Source organism: Sceloporus occidentalis, unplaced genomic scaffold, assembly GCF_023333645.1.
Source record: "Sceloporus occidentalis isolate IW3139 unplaced genomic scaffold, rSceOcc1.0.p SCAF_10, whole genome shotgun sequence".
NCBI classification, from domain to species: Eukaryota; Metazoa; Chordata; class Lepidosauria; order Squamata; family Phrynosomatidae; genus Sceloporus; species Sceloporus occidentalis.
Genome location: NW_028316990.1, coordinates 34552177 through 34573223, shown reverse-complemented (window position 1 = coordinate 34573223; position 21047 = coordinate 34552177). Strand labels below are relative to the sequence as shown.

The 21047-nt window shown below is 42.8% G+C and overlaps 3 protein-coding genes across 3 annotated transcripts; 1 reads left to right on the top strand and 2 right to left on the bottom strand.

Annotated features, from left to right (window-relative positions):
- Window positions 1-74: 74 nt before the first annotated feature.
- On the bottom strand, window positions 75-8646 carry LOC149306440 (pentatricopeptide repeat-containing protein 1, mitochondrial-like). The gene is made up of 9 exons (XM_089477147.1): window positions 8305-8646; window positions 6985-7494; window positions 5489-5629; window positions 5159-5377; window positions 3929-4030; window positions 2214-2975; window positions 1516-1632; window positions 1062-1244; window positions 75-549 (listed from the first exon to the last, which is right to left on the bottom strand). The coding sequence occupies exons 2-9, from the start codon at window positions 7441-7443 to the stop codon at window positions 364-366; spliced, it is 2169 nt and encodes a 722-aa protein (XP_089333273.1). The 5' UTR covers window positions 7444-7494; window positions 8305-8646; the 3' UTR covers window positions 75-363.
- Window positions 8647-8838: 192 nt separating this feature from the next.
- On the top strand, window positions 8839-16958 carry LOC149306439 (cleavage and polyadenylation specificity factor subunit 4). Its single transcript, XM_089477148.1, has 8 exons — window positions 8839-9122; window positions 9974-10024; window positions 11388-11540; window positions 12630-12725; window positions 13088-13181; window positions 14394-14466; window positions 14962-15132; window positions 15821-16958. Exons 1-8 carry the CDS (start codon window positions 9020-9022, stop codon window positions 15887-15889), a joined length of 810 nt encoding a protein of 269 aa, XP_089333274.1. The 5' UTR covers window positions 8839-9019; the 3' UTR covers window positions 15890-16958.
- Window positions 16959-17350: 392 nt separating this feature from the next.
- Window positions 17351-20773, bottom strand: LOC149306438 (ATP synthase F(0) complex subunit f, mitochondrial-like). The gene is made up of 4 exons (XM_089477149.1): window positions 20668-20773; window positions 19284-19391; window positions 18474-18590; window positions 17351-17522 (listed from the first exon to the last, which is right to left on the bottom strand). The coding sequence occupies exons 1-4, from the start codon at window positions 20681-20683 to the stop codon at window positions 17494-17496; spliced, it is 270 nt and encodes an 89-aa protein (XP_089333275.1). The 5' UTR covers window positions 20684-20773; the 3' UTR covers window positions 17351-17493.
- Window positions 20774-21047: the final 274 nt, after the last annotated feature.

Genomic DNA, 21047 nt, shown 5'->3' with positions numbered 1-21047 from the left:
TTATTAGACAGTGAAGAGAAACAATTCATTCATCTATTCATAAAGACTACATTATTATAGAGTACAACATAATCTGGCTCATGGGCAAGAGACTGTATTAGAATCCATGTGGCTTTGGAATTGGCCAACCTCTGTAAAATACAATTTAATAGGTTATAAAATCCCATCCTCCCCATAAAAGAAACAGATTATGCAGGTTCTCAAATTATTACTGTTTAATACCAGGGAAAGGAACCAAAACCCTACACTTACTGTCCTTTTATAGGTCCTGCCTATACATATAGAGGCGGGCTATAGGATCCCCTCATGGCAATAAGTCCATGAAAAGCAAATGATGCTATTTCTATGAATAATATAACTGTTTTATTGCTGCATCTCAGTGCTGTGCTTTTGTGCATCTTCAGAATTATCATCCCTTTCCGATTGCTTAGGAGTTGTGTATTTTGCCCAAGGGTGTGGTGTTTCTTCTGCCGCCATCCACTTCAGCCAGCGGAAATAATAGGCCCGAAATCCATCAATTTTCTCCAGATAACGGTCCTTTGTTTTGTACTGCAAGAGGAAAGAGAACAGAGTAAACACTTCTTGAAGGCAGGGCTTGTGCAACTGAACAAAAGGGGACTAATGTGACACTTAGATGGCTTTGTCAACGGTTATAAACTTTTACATCTTCCACAAAGAAGAGATCGTTGGCATTTCTGGTTTGAGTATTGGGCTATGACTCTGGAGACCAGGGTTCGATTCTTGCCAAGAGAACCCCGTGATAGGTTCAACATAACTCAGAAACGAAACGAAGGCACACAACAACAAGAGCTTTTACAGAGAAAAGCAATGATCCTGTGCTTGGCCAATCCACTGGAACCAATGAAAATTAGAAATGCTATTATATATAGTGTGAATCCCATGCACAGAAATCAGTAACATTAATGGCTGCTCATCTTGTTCAGACAAGATTTTCAATATTTGACAAAATGGAAATTTCTTTATCTCAATAACATATGGTTGCGTTACTATAGCCTGTCTTCAAAGCACTTTCCATAAGAACTCAGTACAAGGTAATTTACCCGATCAAAATGGGGAGGATACTGGGCTGCAAACTCCAGTTGACGTATGACAACTTCATTCGGAGGAACTTGAGTGTTCCTCATATCTTTTAGGATCTCTATCAGATAGGCATAGTCCAGTCTCTTCACCGCTGCATTGATAAGGGTACTGTAGATGTGTGCGTTGGGATTTAATCCAGACCTCTGAAAAACATAGCCCCAAGCACTAAGTTAAAGGCAACTCAGAACTGATACATTTGTGTCTGTAGCAATTGAGGTACAAAGGGCATCTTTATGAATTATGTGGATCGGCATTGAGATCTTGAATTCAGTAAAATGCAAGAGGCTGTTTTATGTGCTATAATAACACAACACAGAACCTGCTCTTCCAGAGTAATTTCCATTTCCCAAATCTCTGGGATAAAACTCTGAACATGTAGATGTTTAAAACCATCAGGTTCACAGCTGCCAATACCTTCATATCCGAGAGTAACTGAAGTCCATCCTTCTGTTTGCGGCAGGCTATAGCCAAGTTACAAAAGGTCTGTAAACTGGGTGACAGTCCTTTCTTCAGCAACATGGGCATCAGGCTCTGTAATATATAAAGACAGATGGAGTGGGGGCATAAATGCTCCATACTAAAATGATGTATTGAACCACATTTTGCATTATTTTAATTAAACAAGTTGGAACGACTCTCCATTTTTTCATCTTGCATAATTTATTCTGATCTTGATAATCATGGAGAAGGAGTTATACAGCCAGTGATGGCTAGTGCTTCTCATGTGAATCAGCTCTGGGTTTTAGTCCAAAGTTTTAGGTGTTGAACCTTAAACCCACCCTACCCTATTTCAGCACCTTGGATAACTGTCAAAACTTAAGACTCAAAGCCAGAATAGATTCATTGCCCCAGTGACATGGAACCAAGCAGATGACACTGTATCTTGCAATTCCAAAATCTGCCCACATTTCAAGTGGACCATTGCAGCCATTAGCGGTTAGAAAGAACACCAGTTAAAAATATTAATAGAAGTAGCAGTAGTCCTAGTCCAACATTCAAACCCTACTGTCTTTCAAATAAAAGCAGAGATCCTGAGAAGGTTGAATTCTGTAAAAGCTACACTGGAAGTCCCTTCAATATTATGACCTGCATTGGCACAGCCAGCCTCTTACCTTTGCTCCTTCCAGATCTGCTTGCTTACTCTTCTTCCTTATCAGGGTGTTAAAAAAAGTTATGTCTGGTTTCACGTTGTTCTCTTCCATCGTTGCCAATAAGGAAGATTCTGACTGGCTGTTGGGCTGCACCACCTCAGCCAGCAGTGTGAAAGTTTTGATATTAGCTGCCACCCCATCATCCTTCATTTTCTTTAAGAAGCCCTCCATGTTTCCCATCAGGGCTAGTCTGTCAGAGGCTGTGGCCACCATTCCTAAGGAAATCACGTTTTTATCTGGTCTCTGCAAATCCAGTAAGTTGGGGTGGGGGCCCATGGACTCAGAAAAATGCTCAGGATCCACGTCCTTAATCCTTGGAGCCAAGCAGCTCTTCTCAGTGACCATCAGTTCCTTGGCCTCCACAGAATCTATTGGATTTGAGGGACCTCTGGTCTCTGCCTCTGTACAATTGTTGCTCATAGCTATGGTTAGCTCCTCAGGTTTTCTATCCTTTTCTGGGAAGATACGTTTTTCCAGTATTTCTACATCCCACTGTACTCCAAGTCCAGGGTCTGCTGCTTTTCCTCTCTGGTCCTTTCTTTTCTGGCGTTGTCTTCTACCAGCCTCCAGCTGTAGAACAGCTGGCCTTTCCTCTGGAGTTCCCAGTAACAAATCAGAAGCCGCAAGGGGATCCCCGAGGCCACACTCTCTGGCAGCACTGAGCATCAAATTGTAGCTGTAGCTGTCGGGTTTAAGGTTCAGTTTTACCATCTGCTGCCAGACCTGTTTGAGAAAATAGGGCAGAATTAAGGGCTGAATTCTGGATAGTCAACTGATTCTTGAAATGTTGGCTAGAATCCTGATGGGGAGTTATGGAATTAGAATTAGAAATTGGAACAGTAGAGGGCTGCTGTTACTACGTAGTTGAGCCAGCAGAGTGACCATTGTGAAGTGGGACCAAAGGATAACGGGATGTGCATCAGATGGGTATTGGGTATTCTTGCCAGTGTTCCCTTACATATCTTGCAATTCACTAACACAGTTTCTTAGCATATCTGCTACATAGCTAAATATATGCAATGTTATTATAGATGGTGATACAGGAATCCAACAATTGATTGGGAATAGGCAGATGGCTCGATCCTGAATTTATTCTGCAGGAAGCCTTACTGTTTTCAATATGGCCTGCTTCCTAGAATTGTAGCCTAAGAGTTACTGCTCTGCAACTCATTCATGCAGTCAGTTTGGAACGTTTTGCTGGACTGGCCCAGCTCACACAATGATGATCCATCCTGTCGTGCCTCTTAGGACAGCTAGAAGCCACCTTATTTGAATCCAGCTTGTGGCACTATGTTCAGGGTGCCCCGCATAAAGTAATTATCTCTTTGTCAATACTAGTTCCATGCAAAGTATCCATGCTGATAAATGCTGTGGCTTATAAAAAGATGTCTGACTATAAGCATGTTCAATAACTGCAGTTCACATTATCAAACATATCTACTTTGGGGGAAATATCATTTGCTTTAAAAATGAGAATTAGAACAAAAGAAAACACCCAGAGGACATATCGTCACAATCGTTAATATAATGATTATAAGTATATGTCTCTCAAAGTTTTAAAACCACAGACTATAAGGGTCCCAACCAGAAGCAGCAATAACTTAAAGTGAAATCAGACAATACAAGATGGAAACCCTTGGTTTATGCTATAGTTAAGAGGAAAGTAGTAAACAGACCTGCAAGGCATATCGGAATCCATTCTCTTTGTCTTTTATGCATCCCATCAGCAGGAAGTTGAAAGTATCTGTGGTAATGTGATGGCCTTTATGGACAATCTCCTAAAAAGAGGGTAGAGTTAAAGACAGCAATTTCATTATCATTGTTCTACACTGAAGACATTTAATAACAACAAAAAATTAGCATCAACAATGGCTCCAGCTGTGAAAAATGGATTTCTAGAAAGATTCCAGGCAAATTTAATAGCTCCAGGAACAATCTTTCAGGTTAAAATCAGTGAAGGTAAAATGTGATTGAAAGGAGTCATACAGGACAGATTCCTAAAAGCTTACTAAAGAACAGATATACTGTTTATATCTGATTAAGCTTGGAAATGGGTAACCTCTGCAGCGTTTTGAAAGTCTGGGAAACAAAGTATGGCCAAGAATCTAAGACTGTGCTTCAATATTCAATGCCATCAGTTTTCTTTCCTGATTCCTATTACAGCTCTCTATGGCACCCAAAACCTGTACCAGTGTTCCCCAGCTCCCCAGAACAGGCTTCAAAGGGGCAGAGGCAGCAAGAAGAATGACAAACCTCCCAACTTCCTGTTGTCTATTTTGCTGCATCTCCTCCTAAAGCATTTATTTTTACTACCACAAAAGTTTCTGTTGGAGCTTCATACTGAGTTTTGGAAATGTAATTACATTTATTTATTTGTTAAAGGAGGCCATAAACCACCTTTATGCTATATCAGAGGCACAGGGTATATCCTGGTCTGTGACCAAATAAATCTGTCCTCTTTTGTGCAGAACAGGCACCTCTAGTTTTCCAGATGTTTTTAGACTGGAGCGCACATCAGCTATAGCCAACATAGCAGAGAATTCCAGACTGACAACATCTGAAGGGCCAAGGATGCCTACCCTTGAGTCCAAGGCCACCAGACAGAAACTATGGCCCCATACAGACAGGCCAAAATAAAGCTGCTTCGAGTCACTTTGGAGATATGCTGTTTAAATTATGCTTGCGTACTAAGAGTCTGGAAGTTGCACCAAAGCTGCGCTCCAGTCCTTAGGCCTGGATTGTGGCTTTGGCGCGGCTTCCGGACCCTTAGGATGCGTGCATCATTTAAACAGCATAGCTCCAAAGTGACCCGAAGCAGTTTTATTTTGGCCTGTCTGTATGGGGCCTATTTTAAAGAACACATTTAGACAATTCAAAACATATACCAACCAAATGCTTCTCTTTACCTTCAGTATCTCAAAGCACATCCGCAGGTCTGAGCAGAGGGCACAGGCTTTCAAGAGAGCATGGTACGTGATTAGACTGAGCTCAATGTTTTTGCTCAGCAGTTGCTGTCGTAACTTCAGGGCCATTTGCAGGCCTGACTCTTTCCAGGGTGACTCTGCGCAGGCGTTGAAAAGGGCGGTGTAGGTGGCATCCGTGGGTTCTAAGGCTCGCTTTTTCATCTGCCTCCCAATGAAACAACAACAGATGTGCTTAAAAAAAATACTAAAACAAAGCATTATCCTTTCAAAATGTATAAGAAATGTTAAGACGGCCTGGTCTTGAGTACTTACATCATTATAGAGCCTGAAGGCCTTCTTCAGATAGCCGACTCTGCCGCATCCACCGATTAACACTGTGTAGTTGCTCTCTTCTGGGAAAACACGTTCTTCCTTCAGCATTTGGATCTCAAACAGATTCAGGGCTTCTTTCAACTACAGGGAAAAGAATACAGCTGTGAGAAGGTGGCAGAGATATCTGCTACTAAGGGTGTAAGGGCCAGATAAAAATACAAATACAAAATCACCAGGTCATGTGGGTCTTCCATAAGTAAATAAAAACACACTGAACCTTCTAAGGAGCACTGGAAATCTTCTACCAAAAGGCACTGACGGATGATTTCTTCTTTAGCCTCCGCTTTTCTCATGATTTCCATTCTGGTGGCCAAGCATATAGATCAGTGGATCCCAAACAATGGTCCCCCAGGTGTTTTGAATTTCAGTTCCCAGAATCCTTAGACATCAGCCAAGCTGGCTGAGACTTCTGGGAGCTGTAATCCAAACACATGGAGTACCAATGTTTAAGAACCACTGAAAATGTTTCTATAACATGTCGGGAGAGCTGCTGAAACAGGCTTATCTACTTGCCTCTCTATTCATATATGTTCAGTATATCCCAGAAGCAGTTGCTATTTACCTTGCCTGCAGAAAGACCAACCTGCAATACTTCCCAACCTTTGGTCTTGTTTTGGATTTCAGATCCCAGAAACCCCAGCCAACTTGACCAACAGTCAGGAATTCTGTGAGTTGACATCCAAAACATCTGGAGGATCAAATATTGAGAACCACTGACCTACAGAATAATCTCATTCATTCCCAGCTCAGTGTTTCTCCATTACTCTTTCACCATGCTCCCAAAGACTGAGTGTTCAATTACGATTCTAAAATCCAGGGTTTAAATCCCCGCTTGAGCACGGAAGCCGACTGGGTGATTTTGGGTAAGACACACTCCCTCAGCCTCAGACAAATCATGCCCAGAAAACCCCATGATAGGTTCATTTTAGGGCTGCCATAAGTCAGAAATGACTTGAAGACATGCAACAACAATAAAAATTTATAAAGAATACCCATGAAGGAATATTTAATGCTAAAGCCACCAGATCACCGGTCTTCAACTGGTATTGTGGAACAATTTACTTAAGTATTGTGGAACTTGTTACTGAAGGCAGCATCAGTACTAGTACTATAGAGATGGCAAAATAAATGGGAAGTAGGTTCCCAAATGCATATTTGCGCATAAGGTGGATCCCAGGTTCAAAAAAGGTTGATGATTACTGTACTAGATCCTACCGGAAGTGATCTTATATCATTTCTGAATATTTTTCTATCTAGCCCAGCTTGTTTTACACTATCTAAGGGCAACTTCCCCAAGCTGTTGGCACAGATCTTTCTTCATGCCACCCGACCTCTTTAGTTTGGAGACGATGGAAAATGAATCTGGGCCCTTTTTATGTGGAAAGGAGATGGTCTTTTACTGAGCCATGGGCCTCCAAAAGTGACTCAATAATGACCTTATCTTGCTTGATCAGGGCCTTGCATTGCAAGAAATACCAATACGGGGTATTCCTGGGACCTCGTCGGGGTTTTGGTTCCAGCTCCTCCTCCTCTTGCTGCGTTTGGAGCCGCAAGTTGCAGAGTTCTGGCGTCGCTTTCTGGAAAAAGCGCCTATTAGAGAATTTTTGGGACAATGTCCCAAAGCCTTCTTCTTCTTCTTCTTCTTGCTCCTCTTCCTTTTTAAGGATTGCTTCAGAGGATTTGGCAGCCGGTTCCTTTTCCAGGTCTCTGCTGTGTAGCTTGTAAACTGCAGGAGACGAGCGGAAAGTTCTCAAGCCCAGAAACCTGAGGAGTAATTGGGGGTTTCTGTCCCATATCAAATGTTTCCTTGGAACTGAAGGCAGTCTGCAAGTAGAAAGTGCCCAAGGATAGGAAACTCTTGAGACGAAGCGACGCGAAGCCAGCTGCGCAGCCATCTTGATACTGCCTTTCTTCCCTTTCGTCCATTGAGGTTAAGTGGCCATCTCCTGAAATCGAAATCCAAAGTGTTATAAAAACAAAAACACACAAGTATCCAAAGCAGCTTAGAAGAAACATTTAAGCATCTGTTTTGAATTACTGTATAGCTTATCTATCTATCTATCTATGCTGAGATTGTACGCCTTTTGGCAGGATGTAATGTTTGGAACTGTTTCTGTTTCTGTAAAGGGCCATGTAAATTTAGGGCCCCATACAAATAAATGATGATGATGATGATAATAGCAACGAATGCAATAACTTAAAGCAGAAAATGATCTAATGTTATTATCTAAAATCATATTAAAATATTTTCCGCCCTTTTTGCCATTACTTGGGGCAGAAATCATATAAAATAAATACAAATATACACGAATATAAATAACATAAACAAATAAAGATTCGTCAAACGCGTTCGTTAATAAATAATTCCGATTTAAACGTTGTCTGTTCCTGAAATATCTTTACTTATTGTATTCATTGTGTGGAGGCAGTCTTTAAGGCGAAGGTCCACAAACTCTGAGGACTCTAGTTCCCATCATCCCCTGTTCTGCCAATGATGAGGAATAATGGGGTTTGATGTCCAACAGCACCCTGCATTTGCTTGGGCTAAATAAAGGGATCGTTGTTGTGTGGGTTTGGAGCGTTATTGTGCTTTAATTCCCATTCTCCAAGTCATTTATAATCATTTATAATAGTAATAATAATAATTTCATTGTATTGTATTTCTATGTCGCCTTTCCCGCAGAAAGGGACCCAAGGCGGCTTACAGAATGAAAGTCCCAAGGCAGACCCTTCACAATCACCTCACTACTACTCACCCCGCAATGTCCTCTTCGCGCATGCGCCCTTCTTTCGAAAAGAACCCGCCCCCTAAAAGGAAACAGAACTTCTCATTGGCCTGCGAGAGAGTTCGACCACGCCCCTCTCCCCTACAAACGCCTCTCATTGGCTCATTCCTCCCCGTCCATCCAACTCCGGATGCTTCATTCTCATTGGTCGAACGAGAAAGAGGGCGGGGCGGAGAGGAGACCTTCAGCCAATCAGGCTCTCCCTTGACGTTCCTTTCTCTTATTCCTTCTCCTCACTCCCCCTCTCCGGAGCACAATAGCCGCGTCCCCGCCCACAAAGGGGGCGTGGCTTCATTTCATTGGCCGGAGGAGGCCCTTCGTGTCCCAAGGCGAGGTTGAGAACTCCGGACGTCCCTCGCGAGGGCGGTTGGGCTCCTCCCACAAGGGGGCGTGGCCTCCTTTCATTGGCCGAGGGAGGCTTTTCGTGACCCTCGGCGGGGTCAAGAGCTCCCAGCGTCCCTCGCGAGGGCGGTTAGGCTCCTCCCACAAAGGGGGCGTGACCTCTTCTCATTGGCCGAGGGAGGCTTTCCGTGACCCTCGGCGGGGTCAAGAACTCCCAGCGTCCCTGGCGAGGGCGGTTCGGTTCGGATTGAGGGAGCAGGGAGTGCGCGCGCAGCCCTTCATCTCTCCCTTATTTACCTCAGGTTCCTGGCCGTGGCTATAATCCTCCGCCGCCGCCGCCATCATGCAGGAGCTGATCGCCAACGTCGACCACATCAAGTTCGAGCTGGAGATCGCGGTGGAGCAGCAGCTGGGCGCTCAGCCGCTGCCCTTCCCGGGGATGGACAGTACGTCAGGGGCCTGGAGATGGAGGGACCCAGGAGGGAAGGCAGGCAGGAAGGAGGCACGAACCGGTTCTTATTGCCTGCCTTCAAGTTTCTATTGCCCTCCAATGAGGCTGAGAGAGTGCGGCTCGGGCAAAGTCAACCCTTTCAGTCTTCGTGGCCCGGCCAGGATTCGAACACAGGGCCCCAGAAACACACCTTTTGAGAGAGAGGGCTTTAACTGCCCCGCTTCGCTGCTAGAGGATCCTGGGAATTGTAGTTCATTAGTCTTTTGGGGGCTGTCACGTCCTGGAAGAGGCTATTCCTGACGTTTCGCCAGCATTTGTGGCTGCCGTCTTCAGAGAACGCTGGCATGGGAAGGAATGGGGCGCATCTATACTGCGTGACCCCAGACATACATACATACATATATATATATATATATACACCCCAAACCCAGGAGTTTTCAAGAACTAGCCACGGATCCAAAATGCACTGCAGAAGCAATCCGGTTTGAGACTGCTTTAACTGCCTTGGCTCAGTGCTGAGGGATCCTGGGAACTGTGGCTTATTGTGGCACCAGAGCGCTAGGCTAAATGTCTCACAAAACTACAGTTCCCAGGATTCCCTGGCAAGTGAGCCAGGGCACTTCAAGCGGCCTCAGACTGGAGTGTTTCTGGGGTGTGTTTTGGACCTATAACTGCTATGGGAAGCGTTTTGTGAGGCACTGAGACGTCTCTCTCAGAGAGCGCTCTGGGGCCATTCATTCATTAATGATATGATAAAGTCCCTCTTAAGGGCACCCCATTTTGACTATGGAAAGGAACTGAGGTGTGAGATATTGGATACTTCATTCTCCGTCTCTTTCTCCACAGAATCGGGAGCGGCTGTCTGTGATTTCTTTCTCAAAGCGGCCTGTGGGAAAGGTAAGCCACAGCTGCACATGCGCTGGAAGAGAAAAGGCGGATCAATCTGTCACTCCTTAATTGTTATTTGGTAACATTATTGATTCATTCAGTGCATCATTGTATATTCAGTGTATGCTCTGAAGGGAGATGTAAGAACAAGTCAGGTCCCTAATGAGAGAGCCTTACAAGTGTTGTCTCAGTCAACTGTGCTGAGTAAGTAGAGCATCTACAAGTGGACTGAATGTTCATTCTCTGGCAATCTCTGGCATTCCAAAATAAGGGAGGAGAAATGTTTTCTTTGGTGGAAGCAGGCCTAATTATCTGCGGCTTTCTGAACTCGCAACAGCTTTTTAATCTTTGTTATCCTTCAGGTTAAGGCAGTGGTCCTCAACCTGTGGATCACGACTCCTTTGGGGTCGAATGACCCTTTCATGGGGTTGCCTATGACCCAGGGTTGGCACCATAATCTATAATAGCTTGTTTTCTGCTGTTCCAGAGACTAGGACCCAGAGCAATGGATGCAAACTACAGGCAAAGAGATTCCACCTCAAGATTAGGAGGAACTTCCTGACAGAAAGGGCTGTTTGACAGTGGAACAAACTCCTTTGGAGTGTAGTGGCGTCTCCTTCCTTAGAGGTCTTTAAACAGAGGCTGGATGGCCATCTGTCGGTGATGCTTTGATTGTGATTTCCTGCATGGCAGGGGGTTGGACTGGATGGCCCTTGGGGTCTCTTCCAGCTCTAGGATTCTATATTCTAGTGTAGCGGTTCTGAACCTGTGGGTTGTGGCATTAGGAAGGCTGAGAACCACTGGGTTAAGGTATGAAAATAAAATTCTGCGTTGAGCTCTCACGGTTTCTAATGTGACTTTTGAGGAGCAGAGGCATGACTTCCTCTTTGTGGCAATCTGGACATTCTGACATGTTAGCGCTGGGGTACAACTGTGTCCACACGCAGAGGACTGCCAGCCAGGAAGACAAAACACCTCTGCTGAGTCTGGAAGTAGTTCACAAACTGCTGAGGATCTTCCAAAGAGGCTTTTTAATCTTAGTTGCAGCCAATAATTACAATCACGATACAGCAATATTTACACAAACCAGCATAATGCTCCGCCATCAACCGACATCCACACCACCACACTGTGTACTGGAGCATTCATCCTTATATACACAAACATATGACAGCCTGGCATTGATAATCTCAGGATAAACTTCAGGAAAGGTTATGTCTGTTGTGATAGTGCAACATAAACTATGAGTAAATATACAGATTATATTTATGTTCAAGACTGATTCCAATATGGCGATTTCTCCTCTTGATTCATATGGGGCCTGTCCTTCTTAAGGTAGCTGCTATATGTTTATCTTTTCTCTTCCCTGCAGGAGGGATGTGTCCATTCCGACACATCAGTGGAGAAAAGACAGTCGTTTGCAAACACTGGCTGCGAGGGCTGTGCAAGAAGGGAGACCAATGTGAATTTTTGCATGAGTACGACATGACCAAGATGCCAGAGTGCTACTTCTACTCAAAGTACGGTAAGAATGCTTTTGCATCTGGCTGTATTCTCCTGCTATGTTTTCTTGAGTTGCATAGAGAGTTTTGCTCAATAGTGAGAGGTATTTTATATGGCACTTCAGATCATTCAAAGCTGTCCACATCTGTTGTCTCAGCGGTCCATACAGTAGCTCTGTAAGTAATGTCAATATTACAATCCCATGTTGCAGAGGTATACCTGGGGCAGTTAATGAGATTTAAATCAATGACTTAGAGGCATTCATCTTATACTACATCTCTGTGTAAATCTACAGTACTATATAAATATAGCATAATACTGTAATAATAATCTCCGTGGAGTAGCTGAATTATTACTGGATTTTGTTCAGGTTATGTGCTTGCATATAATTTCTCTAGTTCTTGACCCATATTATTCAGGATAACACCTAAGAGCATTAGGTTGGCAATATAACATAAGGAAGGACATGAAAGTTAAGCTAGATGGTAGTCTTAGATTCAAAAGGAGGTAGGAACGGAATGGAATTGATTTGCTGGCCCTAGTGCATTTTGGAGATGCTCTGCTGAAGTTTTTAGAAGAGAAAAAAAGCACACCAATATTTGTATGCACTTTGAATTTTGACTCACAAAACTGCGTAGTGGTGTTTGATCATCTGTCCTCCTACTCTTTACCATAGTTTTATGATACATGCTGTCCCCCGTTCAATATGATTTCTGTAATTGTAACACACTTTGTTTATGTCCAGCTCCTTTGGATTGCACCTGAGGTAAAGAAGCAGTCAGTGTGCAACCAACATTATGGTGGAGATTAGAGTTGCGGTATGATATAATCTAAAACTTTAACTTGTTTACCTCTGTGAAGACAAAGTTACACATTTAACTAGCTGCCTTCTTAATGTACCTGGTCTGTGAGTGTCTAAATTTCCTGAATAAGTAAATTGCTTCAAGAGGATAGGGAGATATGGCAGCAGTTCTTGTAGTGATAAAGGAAATCATGTTAGTGACGTCTTAACTCTGTATCATTGTTCCTGGGGGGCTGTTTGTTTCTGATGCTGATGAATGATGTTCTCTCTGCTGCAAAGTCCAGTAAATTGTGTTCTTGTCTACTGCAGGGGAATGCAGCAACAAGGAGTGCCCTTTCTTGCACATTGACCCAGAGTCTAAGATAAAAGATTGCCCCTGGTATGATCGAGGCTTTTGTAAGCATGGTATGTATACGGGATGTTATTGTTGGATCATTTTCTCTCTCTATCTGTCATGACTTGGTGTCTCCCATTGTTGAGAGAATTTTATAACAATAATGCAAAGATGAAATGTCTTAGAGCGTGGAAAGATTTGCTGTATGGTATGAGATTTGGCTGCTTGAGAGTGTGTCATTAAAGAAATTATGTGAAGTGCACTTGAGAAATGGTATTTGAAAATGTGAAATTGTGGCTTCTTGAAAGATCAAAAGCCACATAGGTGGCCTTGGTATGGTTTTGGGTGGTGTAATGGGAAGCAACACTTTTTCACTCTTTACATTTCCTGTAATTGCACATAAGAGATGTAACCAGACAATTCCATCTTGCAGGTCCGCTCTGCAGACACAGACATACTCGACGTGTTATTTGTGTGAATTATTTGGTGGGCTTCTGTCCAGAGGGCCCTGCCTGCAAATTCATGCAGTGAGTACATTCCAGGATTATTTTCCCTCTAGCCTTACACAATATATCTGCTATGCCACATGTTGGCCAGGATACATTTCTGTGAAAGTTTCTCCTATGCCCATTCATAAATGTCAGAAGCTTGGCTGGCAGGCTTTCCACCATTCAGCTATGTATCCTAGAAACCTCTGTGTGGATTCTGCGCTATGTCATCTGAAGCTCCTCTTGCTTTTGTTTCATAGGCTATCCACTGTGCACTGTGAATTAGTTATACATTTCAGATAAGCTTTGCTTATCAAACTGGACCACACTATCAAAACTGCAATTTTGTCTCATGTTGTGTGACAGCACCTTAGAATACTATAGAGCAGTGATCCCCAAAGTTTGGCATGGCTGGCTTCTGTAAGTCATCTTAAGGTGTTTGGTTGCCAAGGATCTCTCTCTCTCTTTCTGCCTTTTCTAATGGCACTACTGCCAGACTTGGAAAAGTTGTTCTGTGTGTGATTTTATGTCACATGGATGGTCTTGACCAATCACAAGAATGGACAAGATAGCCTTCCGAATATTTTCAGTTTCATAAGCTGTAGTAATTGGAAATGAAAAATAGGAAGAGCCTGTTATTGTGGCCTCTAGGCAAATTGAATTGCATTTTGTGTTTAACAAAATGTGTGAAGCAAATGTCTAACAAATACCTGTAAATGGACGCTGAAGAGTTAACTAAAATATAGAACAGACCTTTTGGCCACTGGTACAGTTGATTTGCCTGAATGGGGAGCAGCAACTTCTGTGTTACTTTTGGGCTGGAAGGCAACTTAGATGATTTGAAAGTGGACGATGGGGCACTTTTTCTTACCTAGCTGGCCAGAACCCTCACATTGGGGAACTGACTCAGGGATGTCTGGTGTAGTCTTACCATTTTGCAGTCAATCTGACTTGACAAGAAGCAACATAACCCCTTTTCTCAGTAGGGCTTGACTGGGGAGAATCTGCCACCCCCTCCTCTTGTACTATAGTTATAGCAATGTCTGTGAAATATTTACTCATTATTATGTTGTTATTGTATCTGTACAGCAAAATTATGTATGGAAAGTTATCCATTCCTAAGATTAGGTAAAAATTGGAACTCTGAAGCTATGCATAAATAATTTGGGACAGTAACATTTTCATCAGGGGCTCAGGGATCTATTTGATCTTTGTGTGTTTCCTTATACATACGTTTTCTTTAAAAATCAGCCCACGATTTGAGCTTCCTATGGGAACCACAGAACAACCACCACTGCCTCCACCAACACAACCACAGCAAAAGGTATGCAAATTTCCGGCTGCTTCTACAGAATTGTGAGCTACTTTTCAGATGTCTGAGGTTGCATTTGTTTCTTCTTTAAAATATAAGTTTTATTTGAACCAATCCCTGATATACACATCCACATTTACTGTATACAATAGTTCTGGGGGTGGAGGTAGCAAAGATACAGAGTACTTACAATACGGTCTTTTGGAGATTTCATCTATGACATTGCAATTCATTATTGTTTTATTATTGCTGGTAACCTCTCTCAACATTGCAAATTAAGACAGTGCATTCTTTATGCTGCATTTGTAAAGCCTTGTCCAAAAGTAACATACTTGAGTGATAGCTGTATTTCAAGTAGTGCACAGTGCTGGCATGCTGTGTTATTTTTTTGGCATTGTAAACCACAGTAACTGATGGTAGGGCTTGAGGCCTTGGTTAAGGACACATTTTAAAATTTGTTCTCTGATGTTCAAGTTGCCTGTGTGGCCTGTTTTTCCCCTTCTATAGCAAAACAACAACCCGCCATTGCAGAGATCATCATCCCTCATCCAGTTAACCAGTCTGAACTCCTCTCCCAACCAACAGAGGACTCCACAGGTTATTGGCGTTATGCAGTCTCAGAACAATAGTATAGGGAACAGAGGTCCTCGGCCGCTGGAGCAGGTCACGTGTTACAAGGTAAGCAGCTAGTAAGGGAGAGTTGAATGGGGATTTTTAAATTCCGCACCCCAACCCAGAGGTCTGGAGGTGATGTAATAGTGAACCATGCCATTAATGTTTTATTGTAACATGTTCCATTTTTCCCTCTGTCCTGTGCAGTGCCAGAGTTGGTGAAATTGGGATTTTCCTCTGGGGGTGGTCTTTTGGAAACTGTGATGTTTTAGGACAATCATCATTCCATGTGAACCCAGATTTAGTTAAATGAATTGGAAATCATAATTCTTATGAAGAAATTGCCTACATACATAAGTTATTAGATTTAGACTTAGCTGTTGTTGAGGCTGGCTGAAGTCCATTTGATTTCAGTGTGCCAGTTACTCTGACCTATTTTCTGTCTGCCCAAATATAAAATATGACATTGGACCTAAAATAAAAACATGGAAACATTCTCTAGTCTGTATACATCACTGGTGACATGTTTACTGCCACATAAGCTCAATTATTGAGCCTGATTGATTCCTTTTAAGCCTTAAAGATCTCCCAAACTGCTGAATTTACACCTTGTGCCATTTTTAATCCAGTTTTTTAAACTCTAGACTACCAGACTGAGATTAAAGAAAAAAGTGAATTGGCATCTGAAGAGATTCCAACAAAAGATTATAACTTAGTGTGTATTAATTTTAACATTTTCCTCTTTTCCCAACAGTGCGGCGAAAAAGGACATTATGCCAACAGATGTACCAAAGGACATTTGGCTTTTCTTAGTGGACAATGAGACATTCAGATGTACAGCACTTTTTATATGGGAGCCAGGTTATATACGCCACTATCCTGAACTGTTTTCACTTTTTCCTTAATGCCCATATCAGAAAGACTGATTAACTGAGAACTACTGATCTGCAGCCTTCATTTTGTATTTGATTGCTTTTTCAACCTTTTAAGGAAAGAACGTACAGCTATTTAAGGACAAATAGTAGCCGTGGTCTCTGCCTTCATTCAGAAAACACTGTGGAGCAGGGTGTCTCCTCTCAAACCTGAGTCTCCTTAAATGCAGTATTTGGAATAGGCACTTCCTGTTTTGGTATAGTCTTCATTTTTTCATAGTATTGGTTATGGCAGTACATAGGAAGCATTAGTGCACAAGACACTGTAGCTTACATAACTTGTAATGTGTTTGGTACAAGAACTTCTGGTACATCAGGTGGAAAAAGTTACTTAGCTACCTGCAACAGTCCCTTTTTGTGTTGTACAGAGGGAAGGTAGGAATTCACTGTAATGAATTGGTATCTGGATAAAGTTAAAAAGGCTCACTTCTCAGCTGGTCAGGTGAAAAAAGGAGCTTTTTGTGAAGCTGTTTCTGTGCAAATATAGACTAAGAAACCAAAATTACATGAAGATGACTGGTACCTTTTGGTAATGCTGATATACATGTATTCTGTTATAGCTGAAATCAAATAGATTCAAGCCCAGGCAGCTATTAATACTGCTACTGTACTGAGCCAAACACTATTGCTGCTCTTCCGATTCAACCTGAGAAAATTGGTGGTAGAGAGACCAGGGCATCCAGCCTGGTTATCCCTTCCATGTTTATGGTTCTATTAACTGAAGGTGGAAGCAAGAGTGGAATTGCCATACAATACAAGCTTTACCCCATGAAAGAACTGTCATGCTTGCTAGGTTGTCATTGAGTGTGCCTTTCCTGTGTTCAGTTGCAGTATTCTGATGAAAAACGATGGGCTGATTTGTGAAATTTGACAAAAAGCATGGGGAGAAAGTAAGATGTGCCTAGGAAAAACCTAATTAGGCTGCCTCACCCAGGATCAATTAAATCTTTTTATTAAGTGCCTTGTGTCATCTTGTGAAATAAGTTGCAGTTTTTCCATAACCACAGGAATATGTTTATTAACAGAATGCAAGTTACCATTCCTAATTATCTGTCATGAGTCCATTTTTAAAATGTTTTGTCAGTTCTACAATATGAATGTGTAGAAACTCCCACACCTTCCTTGTGTGCTTAGTGTAACTTCTGACTAGTAGCAAGTGTGTATTTGTGTTTTCTCAGCAAGATTTCTTTAGGGATTAGCCATTGCCATTCTGCAAGAGTCAGTGTCTTTCTCTGAAGGTCACCCAATGGGTTTCCATGGCTGAGCTGCGATTCAAACCATGATCTCCCAGCAATCTACCACATTCCACTGACTCTGTCCTTATGTTACAGCGTTCAAATTAGTTCTACAAGTTTCATTGACAGTAAATATTTTATTGGTCTTGGGGTACATATGCAAGGCTAGAAATCCACATATAAGAGCCAAGCTGCCTCTAGTTGAAATGGTCTCGCACTGCCAGTCAGTGGCAACTTGCATTCTTCTGGTTCATTCAGTCTCAGTGATACTTCCTCCAGCGATCATGCTCTGTATAAGCAAAACAAGCCAATCCATTTAAACTGCATTACTTTCTAACTCTTCCTCTGCATACAGGACAATCCTGAATGCATTTTCTTGATTATTTGTGCTCAAAACAATGTACAAGAATCCAGTTATATTTACCAAAGCAAGCAAACTTAAACATCAGAATTGCTGATCCAATTCCTAGAGTTAATAGGTTTTGATAACAGTGTGGGCCCCAAATACAGATGTGGGTAGGCATACCAAAGACAACTTGTGCCTTCAAGTTGTTACAACAACCCGATCACAAAGTTTTCTTGGCAATATCTGTACAGAGAGGGTGGGACTCGCCCAAGGTTACCCGGGGTTTCTATGGGTGAGTAGAGATTCAAACCATGCTCTCCAGTCATAGTACAATGTTGAAACCACTACACTGATTCCAAAGTCAGGTGTCTTTAGTAGCACTAATAACTGAAGAATGCAGTCCATAAAAGCAACTTCCTGACTATTTCCTATTTGGGCTATACTTGTTTTTCAAAAGCAAACAACCAGATCCATTATGGCGGCACTGAAGTGGATTTAATGCAATAGCCCATCTGTGTTTTAGTCTCAAGACCTAAATTCAGAGATCTGTTCTAGCCATGAAGGTTCTATTTCTTGATCACAGGATGTTTAAATACCTACAAAACTAGCTTCTACAACAAGAATAAAGTGGCAATGGACCACTGCAACCCATCTAAATGTTACAGCACAAACCACTCAAGTGTTCCAATCTCTTTGTTAAAGACTAATACTAGAATGTATGCTCTTTCCCAGGAATAGACAATCTCCAGATGTTGGAGTACAACTCAAAAGGCCATTGTCCCTGGAAATGCAGTTTTAACATCTATATACCCTATAACTGCTTCTCCTAAGATCATTTAAGATTAGATAGTTCTTAACATCAGTCTTCAACCATATGAAATCAAGTTTACTTACTAAGATGATCGTAGTTCCAGATGTAGCTGATGATCACATAGCCTGTTAGCATCATAGCAATGCCGCCAATGCCTCCTTTCTTCACATCAATGTACTTCTTTATAAATCTGTTATAACCTAGTGAAAAGGGGGGAAAACCACAATTATCTGGGGCACCATTATGTTTATATCTGAAGACAGCAAAGGGATATGTAGGAGACCTGCTAAAACCAGATATGTGGGATTTCAACTCTCAGGAGTCCCTAGCTAGTATGGCCAGGAATTCTGAGAGTTGAAGTCCCACATATCTGGAGTATATAGGGCTGCTTACAGCTGGCAACAGTTGTGCAACATCTATTACAACTCAGTATTTGAGGTGCTGCTATAAATGAAGCCATTGTGTATACTTCCCAAACTAGTATCTAAGGGTAAACCCTCATTTTATATACCCTAAGTCTTTTGGCTCTTGTCTACAGATATGTTCAACTATATAACCTTTGTTATGTCCAGCAAGCATGTCCATTTAGCTATCCTAGGTCCAAAACACGCTGCAGAAATCATCCAGTTTGAGACTGATTTAACTGCCCTGGCTCAGTGCTTGGGAACCCTGGGAATTGTTCCCAGAGTTCCCTAGCACTGAGCCAGGGCAGTTAAAGCAGTCTCAAACTGGATTATTTCTGCAGTGTGTTCTGGATCTAAATTGGAGATGATTTCATAATTCAACGTGTCTGGAGGAAATCAGGTTGTGGAAGACCAGTACGGAAAGAGGTCTCTTGATATACAAATACAGGTCTTTTGCAGGAACGTTTGAGAGGTCTCCCAAATACTCACCTCCTTGACAGCCTCTAACAATCCCAGCCGGGCTGTAATCTCGAGCTGCTAACCAGTTTGGCAGCTGCCCTAATTTCACGTCCATGAGCGGCTTATCTTTAATGGGAACTGTGGAGACAAGAGCAAGAATGCAAAGGATTGATCATGGGAAATCAATATCATGTGCTTGATAATATTTCAATCCCATACCTTCTCCAAGGAGCTGGGATGTAAGTGCCCCTGTTTCTGTATGCCTTCAAGTTGTATATGGCGACTATATGACTTTCAAAGGGCTTTCTTAGGCAAGGAATGCATTTGCTGTGGTTAGGAGTGAAGGACCCCTATGAATGTGGGGAAACTGCATTTAAAAAACCCACTCCTCTCTAGGGATCTCCAGGTCCTCCAGTGCAACTCTATGGTCAACATCTGCCAGAAGCTGACCATAGACTCATGCTGGAGGACCCCAGAAATGCCTAGAGAAGTGTTTTCTCTAGGAGAGTGGTTCTTAACCTTTGGGCCTCCAGATGTCTTGGACTTCATTTCCCAGAAGTCCCAGTCAGTATGCTCATTGTTCAGGAATTCTGGGAGTTGAAGTCTCATCCAGAGGACCAAAGGTTGAGAACCACTGCTCTAGGAGCTCCTAGGCTCTCCAGCACAACTCTATGGTCAACCTCTGGCAGAGTTGCACCAGAGGACCTAGAGAGAACCTATTAATTGTGTCCCCAAAAGTCAAAGCTGCAAATGTGGCAGACCAACCGTACCCAGAGGTCATTTTGCTGCTTCTTGCCTGTGGAACATAGCCCACAGCACTGGTATTTGTTGGCTGTTTCCCATCCAAGTACCAACCATGTATGACACTGCTTAGCTTCCAAGATCAGACAGGATCTGTTGCCTTTAGGTCCTCTGCCTCCTCTTTTTTAGTCTCCTTGACTTAGGAAAGGTTGGAAGGAGAAGATTGGCCCAAGGTCCCCAAATGTGAGGCTTACAATGTAAAAGGATACAATTAAAAATTAGAGTTAATTTGAGGAATGGGGAGAACTAGGCAGAAGTGGGCAATAATACACTGCCTGTTGAACTCCTGCCTGCTGCTCCATCCTTGCATATGACATATGATCAGAGGGAAAAGAAAACACCTAACCTCCCTTCCACCAACACTACACTTCCCAGAGTTCCCTAGCATTGAGCCAGGGCGGTTAAAGCGGTTTCAAACTGCATTAATTCTGCAGTGTGGATTGGTCCAGGAGCAAGGAAAGGGTCTTCACTCTCCACCCGACCCACCCCAGGACAGAGCCTGAGCATCCCCCCCCCCAAAGGTGGCTCAGAGGGGGAAATAGCCGCGAGGGCTCCTCCTGGGGCCGCCAGAGAGAGGTCACCTTGGAAGTGTCCTCCTTCAGCCACCGCTTACCTGGTCTGTCCGCCATTTTGAAGCTGCTGAGGAGTATCCGAGAAGAAGCCACGGCGCATGCGCGAAAAGACTAGAGGAGGACGGCCATTTTCTCGCGCGCAGCGTCGTCGTCTTTGGCCCCGCCCCTAAAGTGGGTGGAGCTATCTTGAGGGAGAAAATAGAAGAGTGAGTGAGGGAACTGAGTGAGGCAGCTCTGAGGGAACAGGGCCCTATAGATATTCATATATATTTCTATAGAAATAATCCAGTTTGACCCCATGTCTGCAACTCTGAGGGAGCAGAGCTATATATATATATATATTGATATATAAATAATCCAGTTTGACCCCATTTCTGCAACTCTGAGGGAGCAGAACTATATATATATATATATATATATA

Coding starts and splice junctions, on each gene's coding strand:
- LOC149306440 (XM_089477147.1), bottom strand. CDS start 7,443: ATGGCTGCGCAGCTGGCTTCGCGTCGCTTCGTCTCAAGAGTTTCCTAT. Junction 1,245..1,515: donor AGTTACTCTCGGATATGAAG/GTATTGGCAGCT, acceptor TATGTTTTTCAG/AGGTCTGGATTAAATCCCAA. Junction 550..1,061: donor ATCCTCCCCATTTTGATCGG/GTAAATTACCTT, acceptor TTCCTCTTGCAG/TACAAAACAAAGGACCGTTA.
- LOC149306439 (XM_089477148.1), top strand. CDS start 9,020: ATGCAGGAGCTGATCGCCAACGTCGACCACATCAAGTTCGAGCTGGAG. Junction 9,123..9,973: donor GCCCTTCCCGGGGATGGACA/GTACGTCAGGGG, acceptor CTTTCTCCACAG/AATCGGGAGCGGCTGTCTGT. Junction 12,726..13,087: donor TCGAGGCTTTTGTAAGCATG/GTATGTATACGG, acceptor TCCATCTTGCAG/GTCCGCTCTGCAGACACAGA.
- LOC149306438 (XM_089477149.1), bottom strand. Junction 18,591..19,283: donor TGTTAGAGGCTGTCAAGGAG/GTGAGTATTTGG, acceptor CCTTTTCACTAG/GTTATAACAGATTTATAAAG. Junction 17,523..18,473: donor CTGGAACTACGATCATCTTA/GTAAGTAAACTT, acceptor TTGCTTATACAG/AGCATGATCGCTGGAGGAAG.